General features: G+C 30.0%; 8 protein-coding genes across 23 annotated transcripts in view; 4 read left to right on the top strand and 4 right to left on the bottom strand.

Annotated features, from left to right (window-relative positions):
• Msn (serine/threonine-protein kinase msn) overlaps positions 1-2397 on the bottom strand; it is a 33816-nt gene extending 31419 nt beyond the window's left edge. For 3 of the 14 annotated variants that reach the window (XM_076896600.1, XM_076896602.1, XM_076896601.1), the window contains exons 1-2: positions 1668-2387; positions 466-531 (exon numbers count right to left, since the gene is read on the bottom strand). In XM_076896600.1, the coding sequence (XP_076752715.1) occupies positions 466-531; positions 1668-1733 (132 nt within the window). In that variant the 5' untranslated portion in view covers positions 1734-2387. Of the gene's footprint in view, positions 1-465; positions 532-1667 lie in introns of all 14 variants that reach the window. The other 11 variants (XM_076896599.1, XM_076896593.1, XM_076896597.1 and 8 more) reach the window with 11 other exon arrangements.
• The window catches only part of LOC143424571 (protein YIPF7-like), a 197436-nt gene extending 181392 nt beyond the window's left edge, over positions 1-16044 (top strand). The window contains exons 2-3 of one of the 2 annotated variants that reach the window (XM_076896719.1): positions 15064-15323; positions 15411-16044. In XM_076896719.1, coding sequence (XP_076752834.1) covers positions 15101-15323; positions 15411-15970 — 783 coding nt within the window. In that variant the 5' untranslated portion in view covers positions 15064-15100 and the 3' untranslated portion in view covers positions 15971-16044. The remainder of the gene's footprint in view (positions 1-15063; positions 15324-15410) is intronic. The other variant, XM_076896720.1, reaches the window with a different exon arrangement.
• Positions 3136-11260, bottom strand: Mbd-r2 (PHD finger protein MBD-R2). 2 transcript variants are annotated; one of them, XM_076896591.1, is made up of 15 exons: positions 10446-11260; positions 9392-9905; positions 9188-9322; positions 9011-9037; positions 8294-8394; positions 8080-8165; positions 7193-7595; positions 6690-7094; positions 5320-6051; positions 5119-5250; positions 4857-4937; positions 4196-4619; positions 3815-4119; positions 3413-3652; positions 3136-3336 (listed from the first exon to the last, which is right to left on the bottom strand). In XM_076896591.1, exons 1-15 carry the CDS (start codon positions 10777-10779, stop codon positions 3215-3217), a joined length of 4041 nt encoding a protein of 1346 aa, XP_076752706.1. In that variant the 5' UTR covers positions 10780-11260; the 3' UTR covers positions 3136-3214. The 2 variants fall into 2 exon arrangements, with proteins under 2 accessions (XP_076752706.1, XP_076752705.1); XM_076896590.1 differs by having other exon boundaries at positions 3719-4119; positions 10446-11258.
• Positions 11477-12889, top strand: Rplp1 (ribosomal protein LP1). Its single transcript, XM_076896734.1, has 4 exons — positions 11477-11687; positions 11839-11989; positions 12516-12617; positions 12820-12889. The coding sequence occupies exons 1-4, from the start codon at positions 11616-11618 to the stop codon at positions 12831-12833; spliced, it is 339 nt and encodes a 112-aa protein (XP_076752849.1). The 5' UTR covers positions 11477-11615; the 3' UTR covers positions 12834-12889.
• Nd-13a (NADH dehydrogenase (ubiquinone) 13 kDa A subunit) lies at positions 13277-13932 on the top strand. Its single transcript, XM_076896536.1, has 3 exons — positions 13277-13444; positions 13527-13703; positions 13781-13932. Exons 1-3 carry the CDS (start codon positions 13310-13312, stop codon positions 13841-13843), a joined length of 375 nt encoding a protein of 124 aa, XP_076752651.1. The 5' UTR covers positions 13277-13309; the 3' UTR covers positions 13844-13932.
• Positions 13962-14881, bottom strand: Sys1 (Sys1 golgi trafficking protein). Its single transcript, XM_076896535.1, has 2 exons — positions 14673-14881; positions 13962-14577 (listed from the first exon to the last, which is right to left on the bottom strand). The coding sequence occupies exon 2, from the start codon at positions 14504-14506 to the stop codon at positions 14024-14026; it is 483 nt and encodes a 160-aa protein (XP_076752650.1). The 5' UTR covers positions 14507-14577; positions 14673-14881; the 3' UTR covers positions 13962-14023.
• A 109-nt stretch (positions 16045-16153) lies between the features above and the next one.
• On the top strand, positions 16154-17616 carry LOC143424573 (uncharacterized). Its single transcript, XM_076896723.1, has 5 exons — positions 16154-16354; positions 16476-16594; positions 16738-16864; positions 16942-17216; positions 17323-17616. Exons 1-5 carry the CDS (start codon positions 16236-16238, stop codon positions 17433-17435), a joined length of 753 nt encoding a protein of 250 aa, XP_076752838.1. The 5' UTR covers positions 16154-16235; the 3' UTR covers positions 17436-17616.
• Positions 17617-20893: 3277 nt separating this feature from the next.
• On the bottom strand, positions 20894-27167 carry Su(dx) (Suppressor of deltex). Its single transcript, XM_076897404.1, has 12 exons — positions 26984-27167; positions 26450-26582; positions 25229-25675; positions 23940-24990; positions 23597-23828; positions 23160-23470; positions 22839-23081; positions 22583-22742; positions 22230-22504; positions 21919-22144; positions 21735-21831; positions 20894-21665 (listed from the first exon to the last, which is right to left on the bottom strand). The coding sequence occupies exons 2-12, from the start codon at positions 26505-26507 to the stop codon at positions 21493-21495; spliced, it is 3273 nt and encodes a 1090-aa protein (XP_076753519.1). The 5' UTR covers positions 26508-26582; positions 26984-27167; the 3' UTR covers positions 20894-21492.
• Between the last annotated feature and the right edge of the window lie 185 nt (positions 27168-27352).

Consider the following 27352-nt stretch of genomic DNA (forward strand, 5'->3'; position numbering starts at 1 on the left):
GACCTATGCATTGCATATGTATGCACTTATACACTTCTACAGTTCCAAAAGTATTGTTTCTTTTATTGAACAATGATTCGTTATCAGTGACTTCGATATTTGAATTTTAATATGTTAAAAACACCTTTAACATTAAGGTACTCTTATAATAATAATATAATATAATATATGTGTATTGATCTTCAACTTTACAACATTTATAAAGTTATAAGTAAATTTAAAGCTAATAGGGAAACTAAACTAATAAAGTATAAATTATTTATCAAATATTGCACATATCTATGTGTGCATGTAATTGAAGTCAATTTGTATTGTCAAATACAATTGAAAATTGTTTTAAACACTGGATTGCAATTTAAAATCTCTGATATATGAACAATGGGTATTGTTGTAAAATTATTTGTTAAAGTAAAAATGTGTAAAATAGTAAAAACTAGCTTATTAAAACTTTTAATATGTACTTACTTTATAAACTTGGCCATAGGTTCCATTACCAACGACTTCTATCAATTCGAAGATACCAGCAGGTTCCTGTAACACATACGTATATATGCATGAATCTATGTATACGAGTACATAATATTACATTTATCATTATATATATGAGGCTTTTTAATTATAATATACACATATATTGCATATTATAAAATATGCTGCGTTATAGTTAAACAGAATAAATTTCTACTACACCTAACAAACAACATAAGAAATTTATCTACTTCAGTGTAGAATTTATTAATAAACAAAGCAGCGACTGGAAATTTGATGAATTATCTATATTATTTCTTATTGAAGTTTATTATTATTTCATGTAGAAAAATATTCAAGAATAGGTAAAAAATGAGGAAAATATATTTAACTCCTATATCTAAACTTAATGTTAATATTCTATCTTACTATAAACAATATTAATAAACTTTTTTGTAAGTAGAGCATAGCAATTAATTAAAAAATAATCTCCGTACAATAAAATGGTATTAAATATTTCACAATTTTCTAAAAAGAAAACAACTATGATAATCTCTATAATAATCTCCCCTTCCCTTTAGCACCAATATTATACAAATTGTTAACATTTAATTGTTTATTATGTATACGTGTGTATATGCAAGCACACACTATATGTATGTGCATATGTACAAAAATACATATTTTATAATAAAATTTAGAAAAACACAGGCAATTTAATGATAACTGGAAATAACCAATAAAGAAAATACAATAACGAAAGGCAATTAAAGCATTAATCCTACCAATTATTTGCCTGATAATATTTCAAGAATAAATTGTATGTTATGACGTTTGTCCACAATGTTAACTCTCAAGGAGCATCGGACTTCGTACAAAATTATTTCCGAAATGATACAGACAGCGTACAAAATGTCCAACAATTAAAACTTCAAACTTCGTGTTTGTTCTATTTAACATTTAAAAAATATCACGGATGCAGGGAAAATTCAAAGAAATTCCGTGCGTCCTTCCTTCCTCCTTTATGCCGTGGCACTACCAAGAAATAATAATCATCGTTTACTCTTACGAGGTTAATTACCGATCGCTGCGTTTATCCGAAATACAAGAAATACTTTCGCGTCGGCGAACGCCGAACGTTCTATACAACAATCGTGCACGGTAAATAAAACGCATTGACAATTTTTACATTTACGCACCTTCAAAGCGTTCAGATCAATGTCGTCGAGCGAACAATTGACGCTCGGTGCCAAATTATGCGCCATCTTGATACGCCACTTGCGCTCCTCGCGAGATATCTTTCCTACTCGAGCTCGGCAAATCCACTGTCTATCCTCTTTTCGGCTTCTCCCGTTATTATTCTTATTCTGACTTTCCGTTTAAGCCGAATAAAAACAAAAAAAAAAAAATGCGAGGACAGACGAAGAGAAGAGACGATCTTCTCGCACTCGCACCAACACTAAACACTAGGATCACCAATATCAATTTTGTTAAAATAATCTACCGGCAAACTTTCTCTCTCTCTCTCTCTCTCTCTCGTCCCAGGAATATGTTTGTTATGAAAATTTAACCGAGCACGATCCGAAGAGAAAGGATACACACACAGAGCAATGGCACATGGCGTACGAAAGAACTCTAACGATCAACGAAAGAACGGGTCTACTATCACACATTACTTTTGAATTTCTTCGCAAAATATAAATGTCACACAGTAACGCGTAATTCCAACTAATGTACTACACGGTCACAGCGCTAAGCGCTGGATTATCGTATCGTCATAACTGATGCGGCACAACCGAGCCGAGCCCAAACACCACGGCAGCGGTCGTTCTATGTCCTGTCGTACTGCTTGCTGCACGCCTCTATTCTCCTTCCTTTACCCTCTATCGCTTTCTTCGTTCTTAGGCGTGCGCACACATGCTTTTCCGTTCTCCCTTCTTAACGCTGCGAAATATTTTCACCGTCTTTGTTTTTCGTACGCTACGCGATCGCACACCACCACCACAATGCTCCCTTGCCGTCATCCAGCCAAGTTGAACTGTGATGGCGGCAAGCACTCACTTCCTTCCCCATTTTCTTATCGCAAACTTATATCCACTAAAAATTAGATTCGTTTACATTTTATTATTTACATACGAATTGCAATCGCTACAAGAGGATGACACAAAGAACATTTCTCTGTAAATATATTTTCTATATTTACTTACGAAGTTTAAGAGCAGTTATGAGAATAAAACGAGATCCTTTTATCCTTTTTCATCCTTTTTTCTAAAAATTCAAGCGTAACATTTTTAAACAAAGGGTACGAATACATTTATTTTCATAAATAAATATATATTATAAAAACTTATATAATACTTTCGTTATATACAAATGATGCATTTAATTACAAACTTCTTCTTTAACGGTTTTCTTAATGTGTATTGCATGTTACATACCCTATTTCGGAAAATATACAATTTTCAAATTAGTAACTAATATAATTGTAAATAATTTCACAATCGATTTTATCTTGACAGCAGATAACAAATGAATATTATTATTTTACAGTACAATTACAGTCTGTTATTTATACTTATTACATTATAATTTGAAATTAATATATATTTACTATATATACAAAATAGAACATAACTACGTAATAATAAATATTGATATTTGCATTAGAATTTGTATAAACACAAAAATTATATTCTTTTAGAAATTGTATTTAAAAATATTTTCTAAAAAAAATATAATTTTTATCTCAACATAAAGCAGCTAATTTTCGTACTGTATTTAAATCACGGAGAAGCATCTGAACTGTTTGTTTAGTTCGAGGTTGAACATCTGAGGTAGGTACATCTTCAGGATCCATGGCTTCCAATGCTAAAAAAATGTGCAATTGTTACGCGATGATTTAATTTAGTACAACATATGGAGTGCATAAACAAATTCTACCAACCACAAACTTGTGCCTCGATAAATGTTAATTTTGCATCTATATGATTTTGAAAGTGTTCTATATGTTCTAATAATCGCATTCGACATTCCCCTGGATCAATTGGCGCTTCTGGCTGTGGTATAAAAGGTTGCAATGGCGTGGACATCTCGTGTTCGTTTAATTCCTCATGCATATGATTCGTTGACGCATTTGACACAGGTACATTATTTTCCGACACGTCCGTTTGATTAGTCAACAAATCTATACGCAAACAATAAAAATACAATTTTTTCGTTACGAAAGGAAAAAAAACTTAATTATTTTTACCTGTATCTGTTTTTACTTCCGAAGGTAATGAATTTTTATATTTTCCTTCAGAGATATCATTTTTTGTAAGGGCATCAAGAAGAATGTGACTCTTACTTTGATGTGCAATATCTTCTTTTTTAGACGTAATTTTAGACTCATCTGAAGTTGTATTATCTTCTTCTAATATCTTCATCAATTCTGAATCCGATGCTATTGATTTTTCATCATGATCATCTTTGAAACTGAATTTTGTTTCCATTTTAACTTCAACTCGGCAAGAACTCTCACTAGCAGTATCTGTACAATCTTTTCCCGATTTCATAACTTCCATGACTGGTACTGGTGTTAGATTTGGTTTTGGTATATCGATTTCTTCCCACTTTTTTGCCCAGAGATACAACTTTGGATGATCTTTTTTTCTGTTACACAAATATCGCATAAATAAATATTTCCTAAATTTATTCACTTCGTTCATGAAGTTATCCCAATACTTACTGTGCTACATTAATTTTCACCCGTAAACTGTGCAAAACTTGTTGTATGTGTAAAAGAGCGGCAACTAAATCATAAGAACGTTTTAACATAGCTGTTCTTTGATTGATTCGATGTTGGTTTTTCGTTCGATTAGGTAATGTTGGTAATTTCCCTTCCTTTATCCAATCTTGATCGTGACAATACTTCTTGGACTGTCGTTGTCGATATGGATTCCGACAAATGTAGCAAACATATTTTTCAGGTACGTCTTTTTCTCTTTCTATTGCATTGCAGTGACCATGTTGCCAACACAAACAGAGATCGCATTGTATCATTAAACCATCTTCCTCCATAAATCCACAAGTACAATTTATTATTTCTTCTCTACGTAGCTGTTCCACTTTTACCATTTCTCCATTAATCATCATCATAACTCCTTCGTTCTCTACAAAAATATGAATTTCAAATCATTATAAAAAAAAAGAAATACCACTTATTATGCCAAAAGAAGACAGTACATTCATAGATACTTTCACATCAAATATATTATGAACGAAATATTATCAAAATGCATACAATGCTGAAAAATTTGATTACACCGTTTTTAAATTCAGACCCAAAAATTAATACAATTTTTAATGAGATAAAATGAAACAAAACGTGAAAAAAATAAACAATGTACCTTCCCCATCATTAGTATCTTTTTTACCAATATCCCCTTTGAAGGGATCATCTTTTTCAACACGAGAATCATTTAGTTGACCTAAACAAAAATAAAATAATAAACCAGTGAAGTGCCACTTCTATTATAGAGAAATAAATGAATGTACAAATAGCAGAATTAACAAGTAGCATTCATTATAAAATTATTCACACTTATAAAATTGCTATAAAATAAAACGCTAAGTAAGGAAAAAAGAGAGGAAGTGAAGGAGGGAACTTACTACTTTGACTATTTTCATCACTTCTTGAATCTGATTTTCTGCGACTATATCTATACATAAGTGTAGTCGGTCCTTCTGTATCCATACCACTATCATCCAAATCACCGTATTCATCTGTAAATTCTTGAGTACCTATTACAAGATAAGATTTTGTATTTTTAATTTATTAAAGCAATTAAAGAACAACGGATACATAATTACCAGATCGTTTTTTACCCCTGTTTGATATATCAGAACTATATTCTGATAATTGTCGCTTCCTTTGACCTTTCATCTTCTCAATATGCATCGTCTCGTCTAAAGACTTCGATCTATCAACTCTTTGTACTTCTGCAGATACAGCTGGTCTTACTGGAAGAAGAGTTTTAATACCACTTTGTGTTTTCTCTTCTCTGATTTTCATATCAAATAATGTTCCAGGTGACATTGCACACGTATCCTCCCGTTTTTTCTCAGTTTCATCATCCATGTCTAAACTATGACTAGAAGTTGGAGACATTCTTTCTATTTTAACATCTTCCATTTGTACATCGTTACATTTCTCTGACTGGTCCACTTCATCCTCCGTTTCTGGTACAGTTGGTACAGTTATTGTTGGGGACACAGGTGAAACATTACTTGTTACTGGTGGTGATGAAACACATAGAGACAATCTATCTTGAATAGATTTTCTTTTTCCGAATTTATTGCACTTCTCTAAGGAGTTATTTAATTTTTTCGGAATAATATCTTCGACAGATTCTCCAATCGTTCTTGCATAAGCTAGATCTGCAACATTTGGTGTAGATCCCAAAAATTTTGCATACTCTGGATGATAGTGCTTTATATGCATTTGTAAAAGATTTTCTTTTCTAAATGTTTTGCTACATCCTTGTTTCGGACATTTGTAAGCACTGTCCTCCATTTCTACTCGAAGTCCACCTATAAAAATAGCTGTTAACAAATAAACCAAAAATTATTTCCTTAATGGAGTAAAAATTCATATATAAGGTCAATTTAAATATAGTAAAATAAATTAATGTGTATGGATATCTGTCTATGAATCCTTTAAAAATTTGTTTATTATAATTACATAATCTTTATGAAGTTATGCTATTTTAAAGACGAAAGAAAAGTAGAATATAATCAACATTTAATGTTTCAATGTTTATGGTCAATGTTCTATCTGGAATTTCGTTTAGTAAATTTAGAAATGGAGATTATTATATTAAAGATCAATACCACTTTCAAAGCCCTCATTCAATTAATGATGAAAAAAATCTGATTTCTTTTTAAACTGTCCCAAAAATAGCGAAAAATTGTAACATAAATTGTATATCTTATTAAATAAAAAAATAAATACATTAAACTATAAGACTCCTTTGCATACTTAAAACTCTTTATGAATTATATGAACTATTATTTATTATTCATTACATTTATTTGAAAAAATTATAAGTATTTATTTAAAAAAATAATGCTACTTTCTAATACTTACAATAAATTACTCCTAATTCAGATAAGCATGGAAAAGCAAACTCAATAAGGTACGATGAGCAACATAAAAATGAAAGAGAAAAATGGAATCTTACCTCCATCTGTAACAGATGTAGTTGAAGTAGATACTACAGTTGTAACCGGTATATTTGTGGGAACAAGCAACGAATTATCAGTTATAGGTGTTGCCTTTGCTTTAGGTAGTAAAGTCTTAATCTTCTTTGGGACATCAACAATTACATCCTGCTTTATTTTCTGACTTTGGTTTCTCTTCTTTCGATGAATACAAAAATCAAATTTTTCAGGATCAAAGTCAAATTGTCCCTGATTTTCCATGAATGCTCTAATATCATTTTTCGATCTGAACTTTTTCCCACTTGACTTATGAAGAAACAAGACATCCCATTTCCCAGCAGACGTACCAGCTTTTCTTTGAGTAAAATGTTTTTGCCATCCTGGTGGTAATCTTTTATCTGCTACAATTATTGATCTACGTGGTCCTATAAAAATCAAATGCGAGGAACATTGTAATGTACATGAACAGCAAATTATAACCCCTTGAACATCAAGGAATAAAAAAACTTCTATTCTGCTATACCATCGTTTCCATCTACTATGTAAGATTCAGTCCCTTGAGGTTCTCCGTCAATCCATTCAGGTCCAACATCTTCAATCTGTTCTGCATCAGTTTTAGATACTTCTTTCTTATTTTTCTTAGGGTAAGCTTTCATTTTAGACACATTAGTATCAAATCCTCGTAATAAATCAGTGCCTGGATCATAACAAGGTCCAAACAAAGTACCATCCAAATCAATTTTAGTTTCTGGAAAGGATTCCCCAGTTTCATTCACTGTAACTGCTTCTTTTTTTGGTAACTTATCTGTTTCATTTTTCGAACGTTTTCTAGAATGAGTATGAAATAACTCCATTACTGTATGCTTCCTTTTCTTGTCTCTCCTTTCTTGTTTGCTTCCTATATATTCTTCAGTTTGACTAGATTGCTATTACAAATAACAAAATAAAATTTCAGTCTATCTTTTTATTATTACAATTATTATTATTCATTTTGTAACTTTTTATCAATCTTACAATTTGTAAGATAAAAAAGAGGACAATAAATGATTTACTTTGTCCAATATTCTCATACATTTTGTAATAACAAATTAAAGTATAAAACTTATAAAAACTATGAATAATTCAAGTTATGCAAAACTTCAATTTATAATAGCGTTGTATGTAAATATAATAAGTATTAAAATTATTAAATATATTTGCTATTAAGTTTTTGAATGTAGTACACGATTACAAATGGATATTTCTTACAACCATCAATTTTTCCAATACTCAAACTAATAAAGCGTACTAAAAGTTTAATTTTGCCGTGTATAACATTTTAGTAATAACTAAAGGAAAATAAATAATTATAGTTAACTGAATTCCATACTAAATGGGTAATACAACATAACCTCATTACAAAAACTGTACCTTTGCCGATGTCGTCGCGATTTTTGTCATTTTCGACGACTTAACTGTTTTCGTGTATCCATCATCGAACAGTACATCATACCTATCTGTAAAAATAATTAAAAATTATAAAAGCACCATTTCTCGAACTAGAAACGATGTCCCACTAAGAAACGTCAAACCAACAATATAGGTAGTTATCGCACCTAACATAAGTTAAGGTTAGATCGCTTACCGTTTCCCAAGACAGCGTTTACTTTAGCTGGATATTTTCTACCGTCGGCCCATGTGGCAAGTATCCTTTCTCCCACTGAAAAGTCTTTCATTTTCGCCTCCCTGAAGGATTTAAATCGATCTATTACTATATTCAAAAAAAATACGGGCGGCCATTATGATAAATAAATGAAAATGATCAACGAAGAAACAATTTCTCTTATAAACAAAGATCTTGTTCTCTATACAACACTCACTATACAAAGATTTTATATGTAAACGTTCAATTTTCATTTCATATTTTTAATTTCATGTACGTTCACACTACAACTAATTACGCATTACAATTTCTATCATTTTCATATGGAAGAAATGTATATCATAAGTCTGTATTAAAAATTCCTACAAAATAGATTTATTCAATAAAACATATACTAAGAAAAGAATATCTCAGATTTTAACTTGTCCAACAAAAATTGAATGTAGTACTACATCTCTCTTCGTTACTTCATAAATATTATCCCTCAAGATAAAATCACATCTTTTTATTTAAAAAAAAAATGTTTCTTTCCCGTTTCATAATTGCAATAAAGAAAAATTTAAAAAAAGGAAAAAGGTCGGATGTACTACTTGCATTATGCCAAAATGTAATAATTTAATATCTCTCATAATTGCCTAAAAAGTATTCTAAGTTCCACAGATCCTTCACCTAATTAAAAATTATACAACATCCACTTACGGAGATGGCAGACTCCAGGTTTGTTCGCTTTAAAAAAGAATAGATCCATGAATAACGTAGAATGTACTTTATGTAATAAGTCAAGTCAAAATAATTTGCCTAGACAATTTTTTATTTCTGTTTTTATATTAAATCAGATTACTTTTAATTTATGCTTATCAAAATGTCTCTACTTACTTTGGTTGTGTTTGCAATACCCGTAGCCTAGAACTATCCATAGGTATCCATTCATCAAATCTTGCGCTCCATTTATCGAAGCGTATCAAAACCTCCCTTTCATCCCAATCAGTTTCAACTACTTTTGCCGAGTACCTGTAGTATAATAAATAATTAGATACAGAGGTCAATAAATACATTCTTAATCTACTAACTATCATATACCATTTTTCATTGAAATCTTTTGCCTCCAATTTGGCACCAGGAAAGAATTTCAGTCCATCTCTATTACATATTCTTGGCTTTAATTCTTCTGGTTTATCAAATACCTTTTCCTCTTCGATTTTCATAGTCTTCAATTCATCTTTAATAGTCAGATCTTTCTGTATATGCTTTATCGCTACATCAGATTCAACAATTCCTAACTGCTCTGCCATAGTGTTCACTTCCATTTCTGAATTTTCAACCGTCTCTTGTTTAATGGTAGGTACAATTTCTTCTTTAACAGTCAAAGTTTTAGATCCATTATCAACAGATTCTGTTGAATCTAACAGATTACAAGAATCAGCTGATGAATTTGGTCTAGAACATGTTTCTCCGTAACTATCAGACTTTGGCGTTCTAGCATTCAAATTTAATGGTGATATAGACTGCCCCAGATTTAAAATTTCAGAATTAATGAGATCTAAGTCTTCCTGTGCATATGAAGTTGACGATTTCACAGACATAATTACAGGATCTGTAACAAGATATTGAAATTAATTAGAAATATATAGGAACACATTGTTATATTTAATAATATTTTTAAAATTGAGAAATATCTATTAACAATAATTTATATTAAAAGTATTGAAATAAAATTAAACAGATATTATTCTCTACTAAATCTATTTGCAAAATTACATAATAAAAAACTAAGCTTAACATGCTTATGAGCTTTAAAACATATAATGACAATATTGACTAAAACTTGTTATGCTTAACAAGAGATATGAAGTTTAAGTTATAGGAAAAAAATTAAGTTGAATCAAATGACATATTACATCAGATTAACAAATGATAAACAAATACAAGTAGAGATCGATGTATCGGATAAGGTAATAAATTTCGTAGAACAGTAAAGAAATAAAACGGAATTGAGTATAAACAAAATGAAAATAAGCATCGAGAAGAAAAATAAATAAAAACCGGAAGAACACGTGTGAAACGAGGAGTTTGAACAGAAAATCTATCCGCCTCGAAGGTATTCTAGAAGAATCAAATGATCGTTGATACACACCCGGATGATTATCATAATCCGAAAAAACCGACGGAATACTGCCCTTGCGGAGAAGTAATTTATGTCCCTTAGCGGCTTCATAATCGGCCCGTTTAAAATGTCTATGACAAACAACTTGACCCGGTGAAGGTTTAAAACTGGGCTCGAATCCACCACTGGCCAGCCATCTGTTCCTCAAGGCGACGTCCTTCGGAAATTTATGAAGTGGCAAACCTTTAGCCCGGGCATCCTGCACGTCGGCCTCGCAGGTACGCACGCAACATTTGCGCGCCATTCTCATCGTTCCCACAGGCGGCATCCTTTTAACATGCGACCGCGCTATACGCCGCCGCATTGTTCACGCCGGTGCTACATAGCAACGTATCGCAGAAAAACATTACCTAGGGTATACGTGGAAATAAAACATAAGCACGAGACGAACAATTGTGCGGCGACCACTTTGACACGCACTTTTCGAAGTGGGAAGAAACTCCGACTGCCTCGGCGAACGTTCGCAAAAACACCGAACGGCCTCAATTACGTAGGTATACGATTCACTAATCGATCCACCGTTTTCGAGGAACATCGAATCGCGTTTACTTCGATGCCAGTAACGAGTAATCGAATATACGTGGTTTATTCGTTAAATTTAATATTATGTGGCGCCCCCTTTTAATATTCATTGATACACGTAACAGTGCGAAATAGCATTTCTCGAGTCATTATTTAAATAATTATCTTAAAACGCTACGCCTTATGTAATAAACCGTATTGCCATTAGTAGAAATATCCAAGTATTGTCACTAGATATAAAAAAAATTTTTAATGCGTATAAATCGTGCCAATGATTCTCGCGTGCTGTGTGACGCTAATACGAACAGACGACTGTAATTTCTGTCCAATAGAGAGTAACTCCATCTAGATGATTCTATCAAATGATTCTATATAAAACTAAACCATTGGTTAATAGGTCAGCCAATGAGAATGTTTCGTTGTAGTTACTTTTGGCATCGCAGATATTCTCCAAACATATATCACGTGACTTCCTTTAGATACATTCCTTCTTCCTTTTGGCTGGATTCAGTGGAAGTTGGGTGCTTGTTCTCTCTTGTGGAGCTAAGGCTATATCAGCGACTTGCACCATTATTATTACCCCATCCAGCTTCAGTATTTATTATACAAGTTACAAACATGACTAACAAAGCAGAACTTGCTTGCGTTTACTCAACATTAATTCTTGTTGACGATGACGTCGCTGTAACAGTAAGTATCAATTGTACACGTGATCTTTTATATCATACAGAATTAAAGTATCGCTTCATCAGTTAGAATATCAAAGTAAGAAAATTATAGAAATAAGAATTAAGGCAAAATTATAGGAACATAACATATTAAATATTTTTCTACTATTTAGGGGGAAAAAATACAAACAATTTTAAAAGCGGCCAATGTTGATGTAGAGTCTTATTGGCCCGGACTTTTTGCAAAGGCTCTAGAAGGAGTCAATATAAAAGAACTTATAACAAAGATTGGATCGGGTGTCGGAAGTGCACCAACAGCAGGTGGTAAGTGTATTTTGTTTCAATTCAAGGAACAGTATAATTCGCTTAGAAAAGTTTCGCAAAGTTCTATTAACTTTCTGAAAAGCAAAGTATTTTTTGTAATTATAAGGATTACAAGCTCAAGATTAATTTTTATATTGTATACTAGATGCAATATTAATATGTTATTAAAAATCCTCTTCATCCACCGGTCTACACAATATTCTTCATTAGAACGGTCAGCGAAAGAGGAGATAGAAAATGAAATGAAAAGTTTTACGAGTCATATTTTTAGAAATATGATGTAAACTCTCCATGTACAATAATATAACATTTTTACTTTGTTTACCTGTAGCTCAAAACCTTTAATTCTTTTAAATTTTGATGCTTAATGTAATACGAATAAAAATAATGAAATACATTAATAAATAGAGCTATTTCATATTGTGCTTCTGCTGTTATATCAGTTATTAGAATTTGAAACACTGCATAATATTCAAATTATGTTAATTATTTGTCATACAATATAATATTTTTATTTAACTTATAGCACCAGCAGTAGCAGCACCTGCTGCTGCAGAAAGTGCACCAGCTAAAGAAGAAAAGAAGAAAGAAGAACCCGAAGAAGAATCTGATGACGATATGGGCTTTGGTACGCAATATGCATATAATATAATTAATATAACAATATACCATTGCAGTAAAGAGTCTTTCACATTCAGTGATTATTATAATGTATTAGCTACTGACACTATAGTACGATGATATTTGAAAAATGAGATTATTATCATCTTTATTGCATTATATTTAGAACAGAAGAATTTCACACAATTAATCAAAATATTTTTTTGCAGGATTATTCGATTAAGCTCAAGGCGTATAATTTATTGTATGTATTTCTACAATAAAATATTTTTAAAATAATCCATTCAGTTGTATAAATTTATATCTTATTAATACCAAACCATTATGAAGTTAAATGTCTGTAAAAAACATATTTAATATTCTTTTTCTAATATAAATGTAGGGTTTGCGCACGTTAAACTTATTTATTTATATGGACTGCCTTCAAGGCATTCTAATTGATTATAACTTGAAAGTCTATATAGTGTCTTTCATCAAATCCCTAGTCAAACATCCTGATGAAGTAGAAACAATTTACTTTAATAATTGCCTTTCTTTTTAATTAAATATATGAATTTATTAAATAAAAATGGGAAAGTATCATTAATCGGTTAAAATACTGCTATTCTCTTAAGAAATAAATAATTTGGAATAAAACTATATATCTACATTGTACATAAAGCGACATCTTATCGTAGAAGCAGTAACACTAGAAGAAACATGGCGACTTTAAAGATCACGAAGCTTTTCGAAGCTTCTAATAACAGAAGTAAAGTTAATATTTTAGGATTAATATCGAGAAACGTATATGATGTAACATCAGATTCAGCTAAGAAAGTTACTCATACTGGTCAGGTATGACAAGATTCATAAAAATATTTCGATATTAATCATTTTTGTAATACTTATTATAATGAATACATTTGTTCTGTAATAGTTGTATGAAGAAAATGATTACCGTAACGCTCGATTTGTAAATAGACCAAAGGAAGTTAATAACAACTGGGCCATTAAGTTAATAGCAGAAGCTCCTCCAACACCTGCGAAGGATAAGATAGTGGCTTGTGATGGAGGTGGTGGACCGTTAGGACACCCAAAAGTTTACATTAACTTGGTATAAATTGTGCATATTTAAATAAGAGTACATATAAATTTTGTTATTTTATTTTTAAATATAAATCTTTGTTCTAGGATAAACCTGGTAATCATACTTGCGGATATTGTGGCTTACGTTTTTATAAAGAACATCATTAAATAGTAATGTACAAATAGTCCTATTGTAAATGATGTATGTACCTTAATGTATATTTATTGTATTAAACATTAAGTATATATGTACAGATCAAAAGGTTTTTTATTTGTTCGTTTAAAATTTTTTAATTTAAAATAGTAACAATATTTATTAAATAAAGATTCAACCTTGATGAGAAATTTTTACAAAGCTGTTTTCTGGTTGTTCATACCCAGCGGTATCGCTTGTAATTCAGTTTTCATACAGAGGAATTCACCGCAAACACACATTATACTCAAAGATACAATATTTAAACACCACCAACTAAAGGTCGATGGAAAACTTGCATTATATGCCCAACAGCATAATAAATGTATTAAATGCGCCGTACAAGCAAAGTCCATGCATTGTTTCGTTCTTTGCACTAACCACCATAATGCGATCGCTCCAATCAATGCATTTAAAATAAAAACAATTATAACAAGCTGACCGGCAAAATCTCTAACGTGTATCTGTTTATAGTGGAAAACGTAATCTAATGACTTGGTTGATCCTATACATGATGCAACAATCCATATCCATAATCCAAGGCAGAAATACATCACAGTTTGGACAGCAACTATTTGCGATATTATAAGAAATGGATCCCATATTGTTTTACGAAACTGTCCAGAAATGTTATTCATTATTTAATTTTTTAATCGTCAGTTCTATTTTGCGTGTCTTTTTACTTTATCATATTGATATTTATTTTGATCTATAACAAAAATAATTAACACAAACAGGTTAAATGTTTAACATATACAAACAAATTTAACTTAATCATGTCAAACATATTACACAATAACTCACATAAATTTATATAATAAAACGTCTATGGAAAGTTGTGATAGTTCATATATATATTTTATTTTTATTGTTTATTTTTATGCAGAAATGAGGTGTTGACATATACTTTTAACAATACTGATATATATGTAAAGTAAGAAAACACTGTTTTTTTTTTGTAATCCTGATGATTCATTCGTTCTCCCACTAGTGCCTCTCTACGTCCTTTTTATGTGATGTATTCACTACTTGTGATTGTCACTAAATAACTATGGTCTAGAACAGAAAAATATAGATCGTGTTCTATCTGAAGGGCATGACATCAGCGCCATATTATAGAAGTTTACTGTTGATCAATGTTTTTGAAATCGTTATAGATATACGTTTCTAGAAAGGAGAATTAGTAGAGGTTAACAAAACAAAAATTCAGTAAAGTATTATTGCCTTACAATATGTCTGGTAATACGGGAGCAGAAAATTATTGGGGTCAATCATCCCAGAACCAGTATAAGTTCGATTCCTCTGGTTTTGGTCAACCTAATCAACAATTCGAATTCCAAACATACAGTGATCCACAGTCTGGAGATTATTCTTCTTACCAGCAAAAGAGTTATCTTGATCCTACTCAGGGTGGATTCGGTAGTACTCTATATCATCAGGATAAATTTACAAAAGGTTTACAATTTGAATTATCAGATAGAAGTAAATATTTTGTGCTTATTTGTTTTTAACATTGTATTATATTTGATATAATAATTTTAGACCCAGTTGCGTTTGGAGATGACGAAGATGAACCACCACTGTTAGAAGAATTAGGAATAGATCCTGATAGAATAATACAGAAAACATTGGCTGTATTAAATCCATTTCATGGAAGGGGACAGATAGACGATGCAAATTATTTACTTCAGGATTCTGATTTAGCAGGCCCAGCAGCATTCTGTTTAATGCTTGCTGCATTCCTTTTATTAGCTGGTGCAAAAGCACATTTCAATTATGTTTATGGTCTAGCAGTAACTTCATGTATTCTGATGTACATTCTTCTATCGTTAATGAGCAGTTCTTCTAATATCACATTATCTTCCATAGCATCTGTATTGGGTTACTGTTTACTACCTGTAATATTTCTTGCTGGTCTTAGCATTTTTACAACTTTACGTGGCATAATTGGTTTAGGTTTTGCTATACTTGTAGTTGCTTGGTCAACACTTTCTGCATCCAGATTGCTCACTACTATGTCAGGAGATGAAGGACAACGAATACTTATCGCATATCCATGTGCTCTGCTTTATGGTGTTTTTACATTAATAATAATATTCTAATAAAATGTATACATATTACTGAATATTTTGTATAAACTATATTTCATATTTATTAAGTATTTGTTATAAAATAATTTGTTGTTTATTTAACCTGCTTCAATGGTACCGCATAATACCAACATTACAAACTATATAAGGACCTAAAAATTAGTAACTAACTCTAGAATGTTCGCGAGAAGATTCAAGAGTGCGTATTTATTACCATTGCTCGAACGTATGATGCAATATTCTTTCTAATTCAATGTGTAAATTAAAACTGTGAAACATGGAGCTTTGGAATTCTATCCGTAATTTTTTTAGTGGGAGAAGATTGCAGGAACCAAACTTTGATCAAAGAATTGAAGAACCTAAATGGGAAATTGATATTGATATTCATAATCCCAGGTGACATTTCATATTGTATAGAAATTAAAGTTGCATATTATTTATACAAATTTCATTTACTTTTTTTTTTTAAATAAATGAAACGTATTATCAATCTCATTATCCAATTCTTCGAGTACAGGTCTTTCAATAGAAATGAACACTTTCACATTTTTACTGATCCACTGCAAATAACACGATACTTTGAATCTCAAATGGAGAGTATGATAACAAATTTCTTTTACGGATTTAAGAATGAAGGTATTAAATCAATATGTATAATTGATCATCTAGAGGTTGCCTATGATATACTATAAATTAAAGAACATGTACCTATTTTAAAAATTACAATTTAATATATATAAATACATATATAATAAATGTAACTTTTTAAATTTGTTTAGGTTTTGACGGAATTATAGACTTTAATGCTCTACCATTTGAATCTCCACAGAAAGATAATTTACGAGATGAAGTATTAAAATCTAATGGACAGATGGGATTAAAGTTAGATTCAGATTTGGATGGAAAGTTAGTAATTAAAATGAATAAACTGCAGTTAATATATTTAGCTAGAAAAATGATTATAATTCTGTTAATTCCAACAGGGTTACTAAAGACAATTTTTCTAACATTTGGAATGAAACTGACAAACCAAAATTAGAACTGTCACGTCCTTCCATAATTGGTAGATCGATGAGGAAAGAATATGTTCGTAAACCTGATGGAACAATAGAACAAAAACAGATTATTAGAGATAGCGAAGGAAATGAGGAAATAACTGTAAAACATCAAATTGGTGATAAGATTCATACTATTGTTACAAAAAGAGATAAAAATGGAGTGGAAACAAAAATAGAAGATTTTGTTAATACAGATGAATGTAAGTGACCTATACAAAAAATATTAGCGAAACATTTAATATTCTAGATTAAAATATGAAAGACCTATTATTCTATAAATAAATATAATATATATGAATTTTTCAGGCAAATGTAATGGAATGGAGCAACCATTGTTAAATGAAAAAATTGATTTTCCCAAAATCGACTTGAATTTCTTTCCTTGGGATAAATTTTTCAAGCCTGATCCTAAATTATGATAAAATTATGATTAAATTAAAAATAAAATTTAGTATGTGGTAGAACAGAATAAAATTTAAAAGTTAGTTACTTATAGCAGAAATATTTAAATAGCTAGTACAAAGTATTATTAAGTGAAAATAGACCATTTTTATTTAAAATTTATGTATAGAATGTAATAAACTTATTTGTATATAGCATATATATAGTATGTTAACTTCACAGATATCTGCAAGTGTATGTAGATATATGTTAATGTACAATGTAATTAAAGATATATAGTATTTTTTCTGCTTGTTTAGTTTCACATACAAAAGTAAAACTCGGATGATACTTTTGTTAATGTAAGTTTTGTAAAGGAAAATGTTTTTCCTTCCACAAAACTATTTGAAATTGAACTTTTAATTTAGCTTAATGCTTCAATGAATAATTTAATTTGAAAGTTATCAAATTGTTAATTAATTTCTTTGTTAATAATTTATAAACGTCATTTGCTGATGAATAAAAAATGATTACTTGCCACTAAATATTTATTATTACTGATTTTAACTTTTTGTAATATATAGTTCTTAAAATTATGATATTACTTTTTGCACAAACATACAGATACACAGTGAATTTATGTAAATTACAACTAATAAAAGCTGAATAAAAAACATCTGTGATGATTTAAAAGTAAATTACACACATTAAAGAGCAAAATTTAATAACAGAAAACATAAAGAAGAACTTATTAGAAGAGTTTAAGAATATATTCAAGCATATATATGATTAACTCTAATAGTTATTTCTATAAAACCTGTTTATAAATCATTTGACGTAGGTTTGAAGATTAGTCAAGAATCAAATGATTATACATAATGAGAACACTAAAATAATAACACTATAAATATCCTTCCACCTATCAATAATACTTATTATGTCTTTAACACCTTAACTTACTTAATTTGTAATTTAAGACATTTACACATTTTTACATTTTATAATTATCGAAAGGCTTTAAACATTAACATTAACAGGTAAATAATCCTTTTTGTTTGTCTCTTAAAATATTTTTATTATATTAAAAATTTGAACAGCCCAAGAAAATGATAAATAATGAATGACATACAATTACATTGAAATAATAGAAAATGAAGTATAAATTCATTCAATTAAAAGTTTACATATAAATATTTTTAGAGAACAACAGTATATAGTTTCGTACAATGCGGATAAAGTTAGAAAACTTAAGATGCACATTATACAAAATGTTATAATACAAATATTTATATCGATTTCAAATAATTTGCCAATGAAATAGTTTAAATGCTTTTTTTTTAAATAGTATTATAAATTTTTTCGTATCTTTGTTCTGTATTATGTTACTATTACAATGCGCATTCTATGTATTTAATTTGTGTGTACATATATACATTTTTATATTGCATGCATATTAAATGAGATAATTATTTCTTACATTAATTACAATATTACTATTTGTACATATATTGGTGTATATATGCACACACAAATTATTGTTGACAATATTAACAAATTTCATGTTTATAATCCCAAGATTATAATACATAAAAATATTCAAATCATATCTTATATCACAAAAATCAATTTGTTGAATAAAATAATCGCAAATATTAAAAAATCGTTTTAAATGAAATATTGCAGTCAAAACACAAATTTTATTATTTTCATGACCATTTGATAATTTATAAAATATTTATGAATAGATTTATTTTCGTAAGTACATATTTATAATTTATATGATTATATCTTAAAATAAATATAATACATGTAAAATGGAACAGCCAAAATATATATATATACACATTATTATAATCCTTAAATGTTGTTTGTTTTATATTTCTTCAGAATTTAAATTTATCATTCCTTAAAATTCACATTTCTTTTACTACATTTTTATATAAGTATAGTAGCTATAATTAATGTTTTTTACTGTTTTCATTTATTCACAAACAGATGTCCCATTGTTTTAAAAGCATTATAAAAGAACTATCATTTATAAATTTTACGTGAAAGTAATGAATAACATGTAATTTTAACAACTACTTAGGACAAAACATGAAATTGTTATTGTTAATTTGTCACACAAAATACAATATATTTATAGTTTAATATGTACAATATTTATTATTATAACTTTGAAGTCCTTCTATTTGGGGAATTACACTAAAATATCGTAGAAAGCATCAATAACTCACAATCACTATGAAAGAAATTAATTTACTTTATCGTTGTAATAATTTCATAGAAATTTAGAGAAACAAAGATTTAAATAATATTTAAAAGATTCAATTATTGTACAATACTTATTTTGGCATCTTTGTTTGCATTTTATTAGTTTCATGAACTGTTTCAATAAGTTTTGCATTTTCATATATATGTACAAATTTTTAAATATCTTTTATGTACTTCACTGATAGTTTCTACGAATTTTACATGTTTAGATTTAATTACAAAACATCGAATAAATGAAAAGGACATTACAACACAATATTGACAACTAAAAAATTAATATAAGAATATGTTTATAGAAATTCAATATAAAAGTTTCCAATTCATTAATTTAATGGAATTACTACTTACAAAATTCCATCTTGTTACTAAGAACAAGACAAAATATAATCTTGTATTACTACACTAAATTGAAAGCCACATGTATTAGCCAATTAAGACCATTTTCTCTTAATCGCTCTTTTCATATACTGAATCTGACCTAAGCAATATTTTACACAAGTACATTTAATTGGTATAATACTATTTCAATACTGATATTGGTCTCACTACTTTTAGATAGCGAGGCTGATACTCGTATTGAAACAATGAAATATACATGCAAAAAAATATATATATATAACTAGAGGATAATAAATAATATAGCTAGCTTGATTAGCTTATTATTATCCATGCTTTGCAGTGTTTGTATTCCATTCCCGTAGCTTTTATTTCGCGAGCGAAAAGTCTGTAGCGTGCGCTTAAGATAACCTACGTTTCATACATTTCGGTTTTCCATTCCATTAATACTGAAGTTGTAAAAGTAAAAATTGTTAATGTAATTTGTAAAATGTTTCCTAGATATTCTTGTCTTTGATATACGTTTTTATGTACGTATCGTACTGCGTTTCATTTCTAGACAGTATAACATTTATTTAGATAGATTGTCCTATCAAAGACCTTTTTTACGAAATGGACCAAAGTTGCCCACAGCTGACTTAGCTTAATGCAGTGATGGACAACTCGTGCTTTTATATCCGAGAATAGCACATGTATGTTATTTGTGATAACACAACATTATATGCAATGAGTGTATTATCTAATGCAATCTCGGATCCAAGTTGTGGTTATTATAGGAGGTAGGTGTTTTGGGAATTACCATCGTTACCTCTTTGTGGTTCATTTAATTCTCAAGTGCGTTTAAAACGAGAATTAGAAACACCGAATCTTAATAATATATTATATATATTTATATTTATCATCTAATCACCATGTGTATTATTAAAATATCAACTCAAATCTGGTCTCACTTTTAATTAGGAAAACTATGATAACTATAAAGTAAGAAACATGGAAATTTTTATTTCTAATTCTTTGGTAGTTGAGATATTACCAATTATAAATCAGAGATAGCGCGGGTATTCTTTATTTGGAAGCACTTTATGGTTATACACTTGTCATATGTTGATATGTCAAGATGTTCTTTTTCTCCTCCAAATATTCATTATTTTGTTCACTACTACTCTCAATTGTGCTTAAAAGTAATTGAATTGTCCATCACTGTTCTAATGAGACTCATATACGTGTGTAATGCATATTAGTCAACATCCAAAACATATCAGCCTACCTTTATAATAACATGGTCTCTGTCATTTTTTTCGCGCGATAACGCCTCCTTTGTCCCTTTTGCTTGCTTTGAAATTTTCCTTTATCTTCCTTTTTAAGATAAAGACAGAGGCAAAATATATCGTAGAAAAAATGGCCTTCATTAGCTAATACGTTTGGACTGTTTAGTCTTCATCGTTTCATATATGGAATATTACATTCAACAAAGTACATTTCTAATTATTCTTGACCAAAACCTTCTGTTTCTTCAATTGCATAGTTTAACTTTTCTACTAGTTGATCATAGCTTTTATATGGTGGTAAGTCCAATCTATTGAAGCATGTATGTGATCTAGGTAACCATGTGTCTTTTCCAACCTTCTCTATACAAAATCTTTGGGGACCATTACTCCCTACAAAGGAATAATGAATACAGTTTGTCTAAATTCTTTTAAATTTGGTTATTACTGTTTTTTATTTACCCATTAATTCTGCGAAACCTCCAACAGGCACTCGACAAGTGCCAGTTACAAATTGTAAAAGTCGAGCCCGTTTCTCACTATCTGTCCTCGTCACAAACTGAATAGAATATATAAATATTATAAATTATACTTATTTGAGTAATCTCTGCATTGAAAATATTAATTATATACATAAATAACAAACCTGCCAGAACCATAATATTTGTTTGCTATTTCGCGTGTAATGCCTATAAATTGTATTACGCTGCCAGTCTTCTACATCTATTTCTTGCATACCACAGAGCATAAGTTCTAATTCACGTTCGTCGAAATACTTTAACCATTCTAACGGCACAACCGAATTAAAACCTTCCAAAAATGCTTTAGTTTGGTCCTCTATACCCCTTGTCATTCTCCATTCCGTCATCAATCTTATATAACAATTAATATGTGATTATCTTTTAAAATATACGACATTTTACACGGAAAACAATTTAATACCAAGAGTGACGATACCTAATATATTCTTCCTTGTTATCTTCAATGACCCTAATCTTGTCACCACCTTCTTTCAATTCGTGATGTATCACTTGACCAAGAATTTCAAAATCAACGCTATAATACAATTCGAGACCACATTCGTCGATATTATTTTCCTTTATCCATACAAGAGATTTATAGAATTCTGGATCAATAGATTCTATGTCCTTCATAACTAATTTCTTATTCAACATACGTTTATAAAATGGCATAGTAAATCCACTGTAGATAAAACGACCATGATAAAGAGCCTACAAAAATATATGAATGAAATAATAATATGTTGAATATATAATGAAAATAGTACCGTTAACGAGTGGAAACCATACCATTGCTATAAACCTTCCAATAAATTTAAAATACTGCAAATGATCAGGATTGACATAAGAAGCTGGATTTATTTGCAAGCTGTAATTGCTCTTATTAGCATATTCAAACAAACAATACATTGGATTTAATACTTCATGGCTTAATAAGAAAAACCACTCTCTGAAATAGAAAGTAAGTTGATTTTACTACTTTTCTTTAGACAAGAACTCTTTCCTAGAACAATAGTTTTAAGGTTAAATAACAATAATTTATTACCTCGATACACCACCATAATCTAACCCTTCTTCTCCTTTAAATATTATGTATAATCTGCGTCGTAATGCAAATGCTTCAGCATTCATTATCTGATGATAAGAATCTTCAAACAATGTTTGTCGATTAACACTAATTTTTATATGATTTGGCAATGCATTGGTTTGACATAAGAATCGAAACTGTGACAATTTCCACCGGAATGATCTTTCATATGCCCTTGGTACCCGATAAATACCTTTTGGACTAAAATAAATAATACATTAAATAAGTATAGCAAAGTAAAAGAGTTAAGGATTTTAAAAAATGAAAAAATATACGAACCCTTTAGGTGCACCAGGTCTTGGATCTTGAAATGTAGTTGTCCTTGTATTATGATCTACAAAATATCGAACTCCATCTTCAGTTAATCGTATCTCCCAACCATCTGGTAATGGCGGTTCATCCATTCCAGTTTCTTGTCCTTGTGTCCTTGGATCTTCCCATTGTGTAGTACGATTTTTATGATTCACATAATAAACTCTTCCCTCTGGTTGTTTACGTCTTTCCCATCCAGCAGGTAATGGTCCTAAGGCATCATCATCATCAACCGTGGATGTTGAAGGCCCTGCTATAGCTGCTTGACCACCATGTGCCTGCATGTATTAAGTTAAGTTTATCATCATAGATTGTGAATTTAAAAAATTAAATAAGTTAAAATTGTATAAGTTAGAAGCAAAATTTGAAAAGAAATTATTATGTCATAAATATTTTTTACTTACTTGAGGATAAAGAAACCGTTGGTTACCTTGTTGTACCACATGCTGTCTTTCACCTTGCCAATGTTGAAAATGTTGTAATCTTTCTGTATTTGGCCTTTGCCATGTTGTACTTCTTGTATTATGATCCACATAATAAATTCTGCCTCTTGGGTCACGACGAACCTCCCACCCTGGTGGTAGAGGTTGTGGTCTTTCCCAAGAAGTACTTCGTGTATTGTGATCAACATAATATCTAGTTCCGAATTTAATTAGAAAACGATATTAACAAAAAATGTAATAGGTAATTCTTGAAAATATTAAAATTCTCTAACTTTGTTTTTTCACGAAACAAATAATACGATACCTTCTACCATAAATATCATATCTCATTTCCCAACCAGGAGGCAATGGTTCTTCGGAATGATTTGTAGGATCAACCTCTGTAAGTATTATCGAAGATCCAGATTGGGTTGATTGACCAGGCATTACAGTTTGTCCTGTCAGTGAGGTTACACGTTGAACTGATCGAGGATTCGCGCGTGTAGTTGTTACAGGGTTTGTATATTGTTCAGCATGGGGAATTCTACGTGTATCAGCCATAGGTAAAATCGCAGATTGATCTGAATGTGCCATTCCTCGACCATCTGTCATAAGAAACACAGTAGGCTGTTCTAGATGAGAACCATCTGGTAAAGTAAATACTACAGACTGTTCTGTTTGGGTATTTCCTTGATTATTTGTTACAATAGAATTTCTAAGTTGTTCTACACTATTAATTACACGCCCATCTACTAAAGGATTGGCATCCTGATCTGTTCTCACAGTTCCATAACTATCTGAATGAGGAGCTGTTATCGCTTGATCTGTTCGTGTAACACGTTCGTTAGAAATAGGCTGTTCCGTTCTACTATGTGAACATAAATCTGTATTGGTTGCGGTTAATTGATCTGATCTAGGTATTTGTCCAACCGTTCCAGGCAATTGTGTAGCAGATTGTTCAATTTGAGAAGCACTACGACTTTCCGAGACTGATATCTTTGGAAACTGTTCTGTACATGTATTAACCCTTCCATCTAGCATTCCAGGTGCTGATGCATGTTCTATTCGAGACACTTGACGTCCATCTGGTAAAGCTGCTGTGTAACGTAATGACAAGGTTACAGTAGACTTGTCTGCAGGTGATATCGCATGTCCATTTGATAATGAATTCGATGCTACAGGCTCTGTCTGTTCATTATTCTTATTGGTATTGGATTGTTCACTTCCACTATTATAAGTAGAATTTTGATAAACATTTGTTAATGGTCCATGGAAGGTAGACGATGCAACATGTTTAGGTCCATGTAATCTCATACGTGCACGAATTCCTCCATTTAGAATGCTACTATTACTGACAGCACCGTTATTTGTAACACCTAAAAATTCATTACTTTTTACATAAATGAAAATATTTAATTGTATAGAAGTTACTTTTGTTGTGTATAAATTTTATTTAGTTTAAACTGAAATGATTATGTTTGATATTATTATGTCCATTGTTATTTTAATTATTAATAGGCTAAAATTTTGTTTTACTTAGCTAAATATTAAAAATAATATTCTAAATAAATAATATTCTACTGGCTAGTACATATTTAATTAAAAATTTCTTACCATTAAAAGGCATGCAAGCAGATTGTGTCTGACATGATGATGATTCATTACCACTTAACGATGGTGCATTTGGCATATTAATTCTTAATCCATCAAATACTGTAATTAGTTCTCCCACTTTACACAATTGAGAATCATGTTTATTCTCGCTCATCAAATCAAACGTTACTTCCATATTTTCTAATTTTCCATTATAGTGAGACAAGACTTGAGAGAGACTTATCTTCTTCTCTCCTATTAATGTATCTTTCCGAAATGTACTGTGATCTAACAACCGAAAATGTAATTGCGAGTATGGAGTTACAAGTATTGTAAACTCTTCGTTCCATTTTGGTTGATATGTAGATTTTGATACTTCTGTCTTCCGAGGACTTTTATCATCAACAGAAAACTCAATGTAAGGATTAGGCTTTAAAAATGTGGAACTTCTTAATATAGCACCTTCAACTAAAATAAATAAATTTTATAATGTAAATTATTGTTAATATGTGTATATGGATATCGAGTATTTAGTTTGACAGCATCCATATATTTTTAACATTTTTACTTACTAACACATTATGGCACAAAAATAAAATAGATAAGAATCGCACAATATATGACAATTATTGGTTTATATGTAAATATCTAAATAATATTGAAATGACTAATATAGCTATTACCAGAAAGAATTCACATACATTTATAAGAAATTAATATCATTGTGAGGTTTATCAAATAATGTATATGCACATACATATCTGTGAAAAGTTCAAAGTACAAGTATTACAAGCCAAAGCAACATATAGATAATAAATGTTGCTTTTAAAACCTGTTGCCACTTACTAAGGCAGCAGTTGACAGTTTTTAATTAATCAAATATGAAAACTAGTATTTAAATATATAAGAAAATAAATATATTATAAAATAACTTGTATCGATATTCAAACATTATGATATTTTAATCACTGTGGCTTTGCATATCTCGTCATAGTTCAATGACAAAATTATTCTTATGGTAAATAGTCAATGCACTTTAATATTCATAGAAAATTGGAATGTGTAGAAAATAATTTGCAAAATTATGTAAAATATACAAATTAAACCATATAGTATGATATTTAAAGGATGAAACAAGTCTCTACGTAAATACTGATTCTTTGTTGCGCTAAGAAAACTATGAATTTACACAAACACATCTGTAATCTAATAATAAAGTAAAAAATACTAATTAACACTTACTTGTAATGCTTAATTGGTGAAAACCAGACGATGCCACTTCTTCTTCACAATGAGACATTGTATACAGTTTATTACAATTTAATATGATTTTTGAGAATTCATAATTTTTTTACTATTTACATATAAGTTTCACCTGTGAAATATTTTTTATAACCTTAACGAATGGAACACGTATATAAATAAAAATTATAAAAATACTTGTAATATAAATTTAAACAATATTCTGTAACATTCTATGTATAATAACAAAATATACGACTAAGAGAACAGATAAATGATGTTACATCGTTATATAAATTATTGGATTAAAAAAAATGTTTCGAGGCCCTTTTACACGATAAACACAGAATAAAATGCCACGACGAAAGTATGTATATTAATTATAAATATACTTGTTGTTGCACGAAACAACGATACGGTTCAAAAAGAGGGATTGTTATTATCTATCAGAGTGAAAACAGCACTGCTATTGATACCCTTTCTAAACGATTCGATACTAAAATACACGAATATTGAAATAATTGTGATACATACGGATCTAATTGTCACGTATTGTTTTAAATGTGCCCAACGCCAACGCATTGCCTGTTTCTAAGGCTACTAATGTTCGTACAAATGAAAAGGATTCTTTACCACTTACAATTTTTATTATCACAGAACTTCGTTATCAGTAGGTCACCATCTTTTCATACATCAAAGGTAGGAACCTTTTGTAATATGCAAATCACTAGGTAGAAAAGTATAGCATCTATATGCGCGCGCACACGTTATGTATTTATGTCATAAGAATACAAGCTATATTAAGGTTCCATTTCAAGTTCCCTAGAATCGCAATAAAAGTAACAGAATTCAACAATTTCTGATCAAATAAATGTATTCATTTGCGATTGGAGCATTCGATAA

Source organism: Xylocopa sonorina, chromosome 6 (genome assembly GCF_050948175.1).
Source record: "Xylocopa sonorina isolate GNS202 chromosome 6, iyXylSono1_principal, whole genome shotgun sequence".
Taxonomy (NCBI): Eukaryota; Metazoa; Arthropoda; class Insecta; order Hymenoptera; family Apidae; genus Xylocopa; species Xylocopa sonorina.

What these genes read in the sequence shown, in the direction of transcription:
- Mbd-r2 (XM_076896590.1), bottom strand. Translation starts at nt 10,779, where the DNA reads ATGCGGCGGCGTATAGCGCGGTCGCATGTTAAAAGGATGCCGCCTGTG. An exon ending in AAACGCTGTCTTGGGAAACG is followed by an intron (nt 8,166 to 8,293) that starts GTAAGCGATCTA and finishes TTATTTTTACAG; the next exon opens with ATAGGTATGATGTACTGTTC. An exon ending in GGAAGTAAAAACAGATACAG is followed by an intron (nt 3,653 to 3,718) that starts GTAAAAATAATT and finishes GTTTGCGTATAG; the next exon opens with ATTTGTTGACTAATCAAACG.
- Rplp1 (XM_076896734.1), top strand. Translation starts at nt 11,616, where the DNA reads ATGACTAACAAAGCAGAACTTGCTTGCGTTTACTCAACATTAATTCTT. An exon ending in ACGATGACGTCGCTGTAACA is followed by an intron (nt 11,688 to 11,838) that starts GTAAGTATCAAT and finishes TCTACTATTTAG; the next exon opens with GGGGAAAAAATACAAACAAT. An exon ending in AAGTGCACCAACAGCAGGTG is followed by an intron (nt 11,990 to 12,515) that starts GTAAGTGTATTT and finishes TTTAACTTATAG; the next exon opens with CACCAGCAGTAGCAGCACCT.
- Nd-13a (XM_076896536.1), top strand. Translation starts at nt 13,310, where the DNA reads ATGGCGACTTTAAAGATCACGAAGCTTTTCGAAGCTTCTAATAACAGA. An exon ending in AAGTTACTCATACTGGTCAG is followed by an intron (nt 13,445 to 13,526) that starts GTATGACAAGAT and finishes GTTCTGTAATAG; the next exon opens with TTGTATGAAGAAAATGATTA. An exon ending in CAAAAGTTTACATTAACTTG is followed by an intron (nt 13,704 to 13,780) that starts GTATAAATTGTG and finishes TCTTTGTTCTAG; the next exon opens with GATAAACCTGGTAATCATAC.
- Sys1 (XM_076896535.1), bottom strand. Translation starts at nt 14,506, where the DNA reads ATGAATAACATTTCTGGACAGTTTCGTAAAACAATATGGGATCCATTT.
- LOC143424573 (XM_076896723.1), top strand. Translation starts at nt 16,236, where the DNA reads ATGGAGCTTTGGAATTCTATCCGTAATTTTTTTAGTGGGAGAAGATTG. An exon ending in ATTGATATTCATAATCCCAG is followed by an intron (nt 16,355 to 16,475) that starts GTGACATTTCAT and finishes CTTCGAGTACAG; the next exon opens with GTCTTTCAATAGAAATGAAC. An exon ending in TTTTGTTAATACAGATGAAT is followed by an intron (nt 17,217 to 17,322) that starts GTAAGTGACCTA and finishes TGAATTTTTCAG; the next exon opens with GCAAATGTAATGGAATGGAG.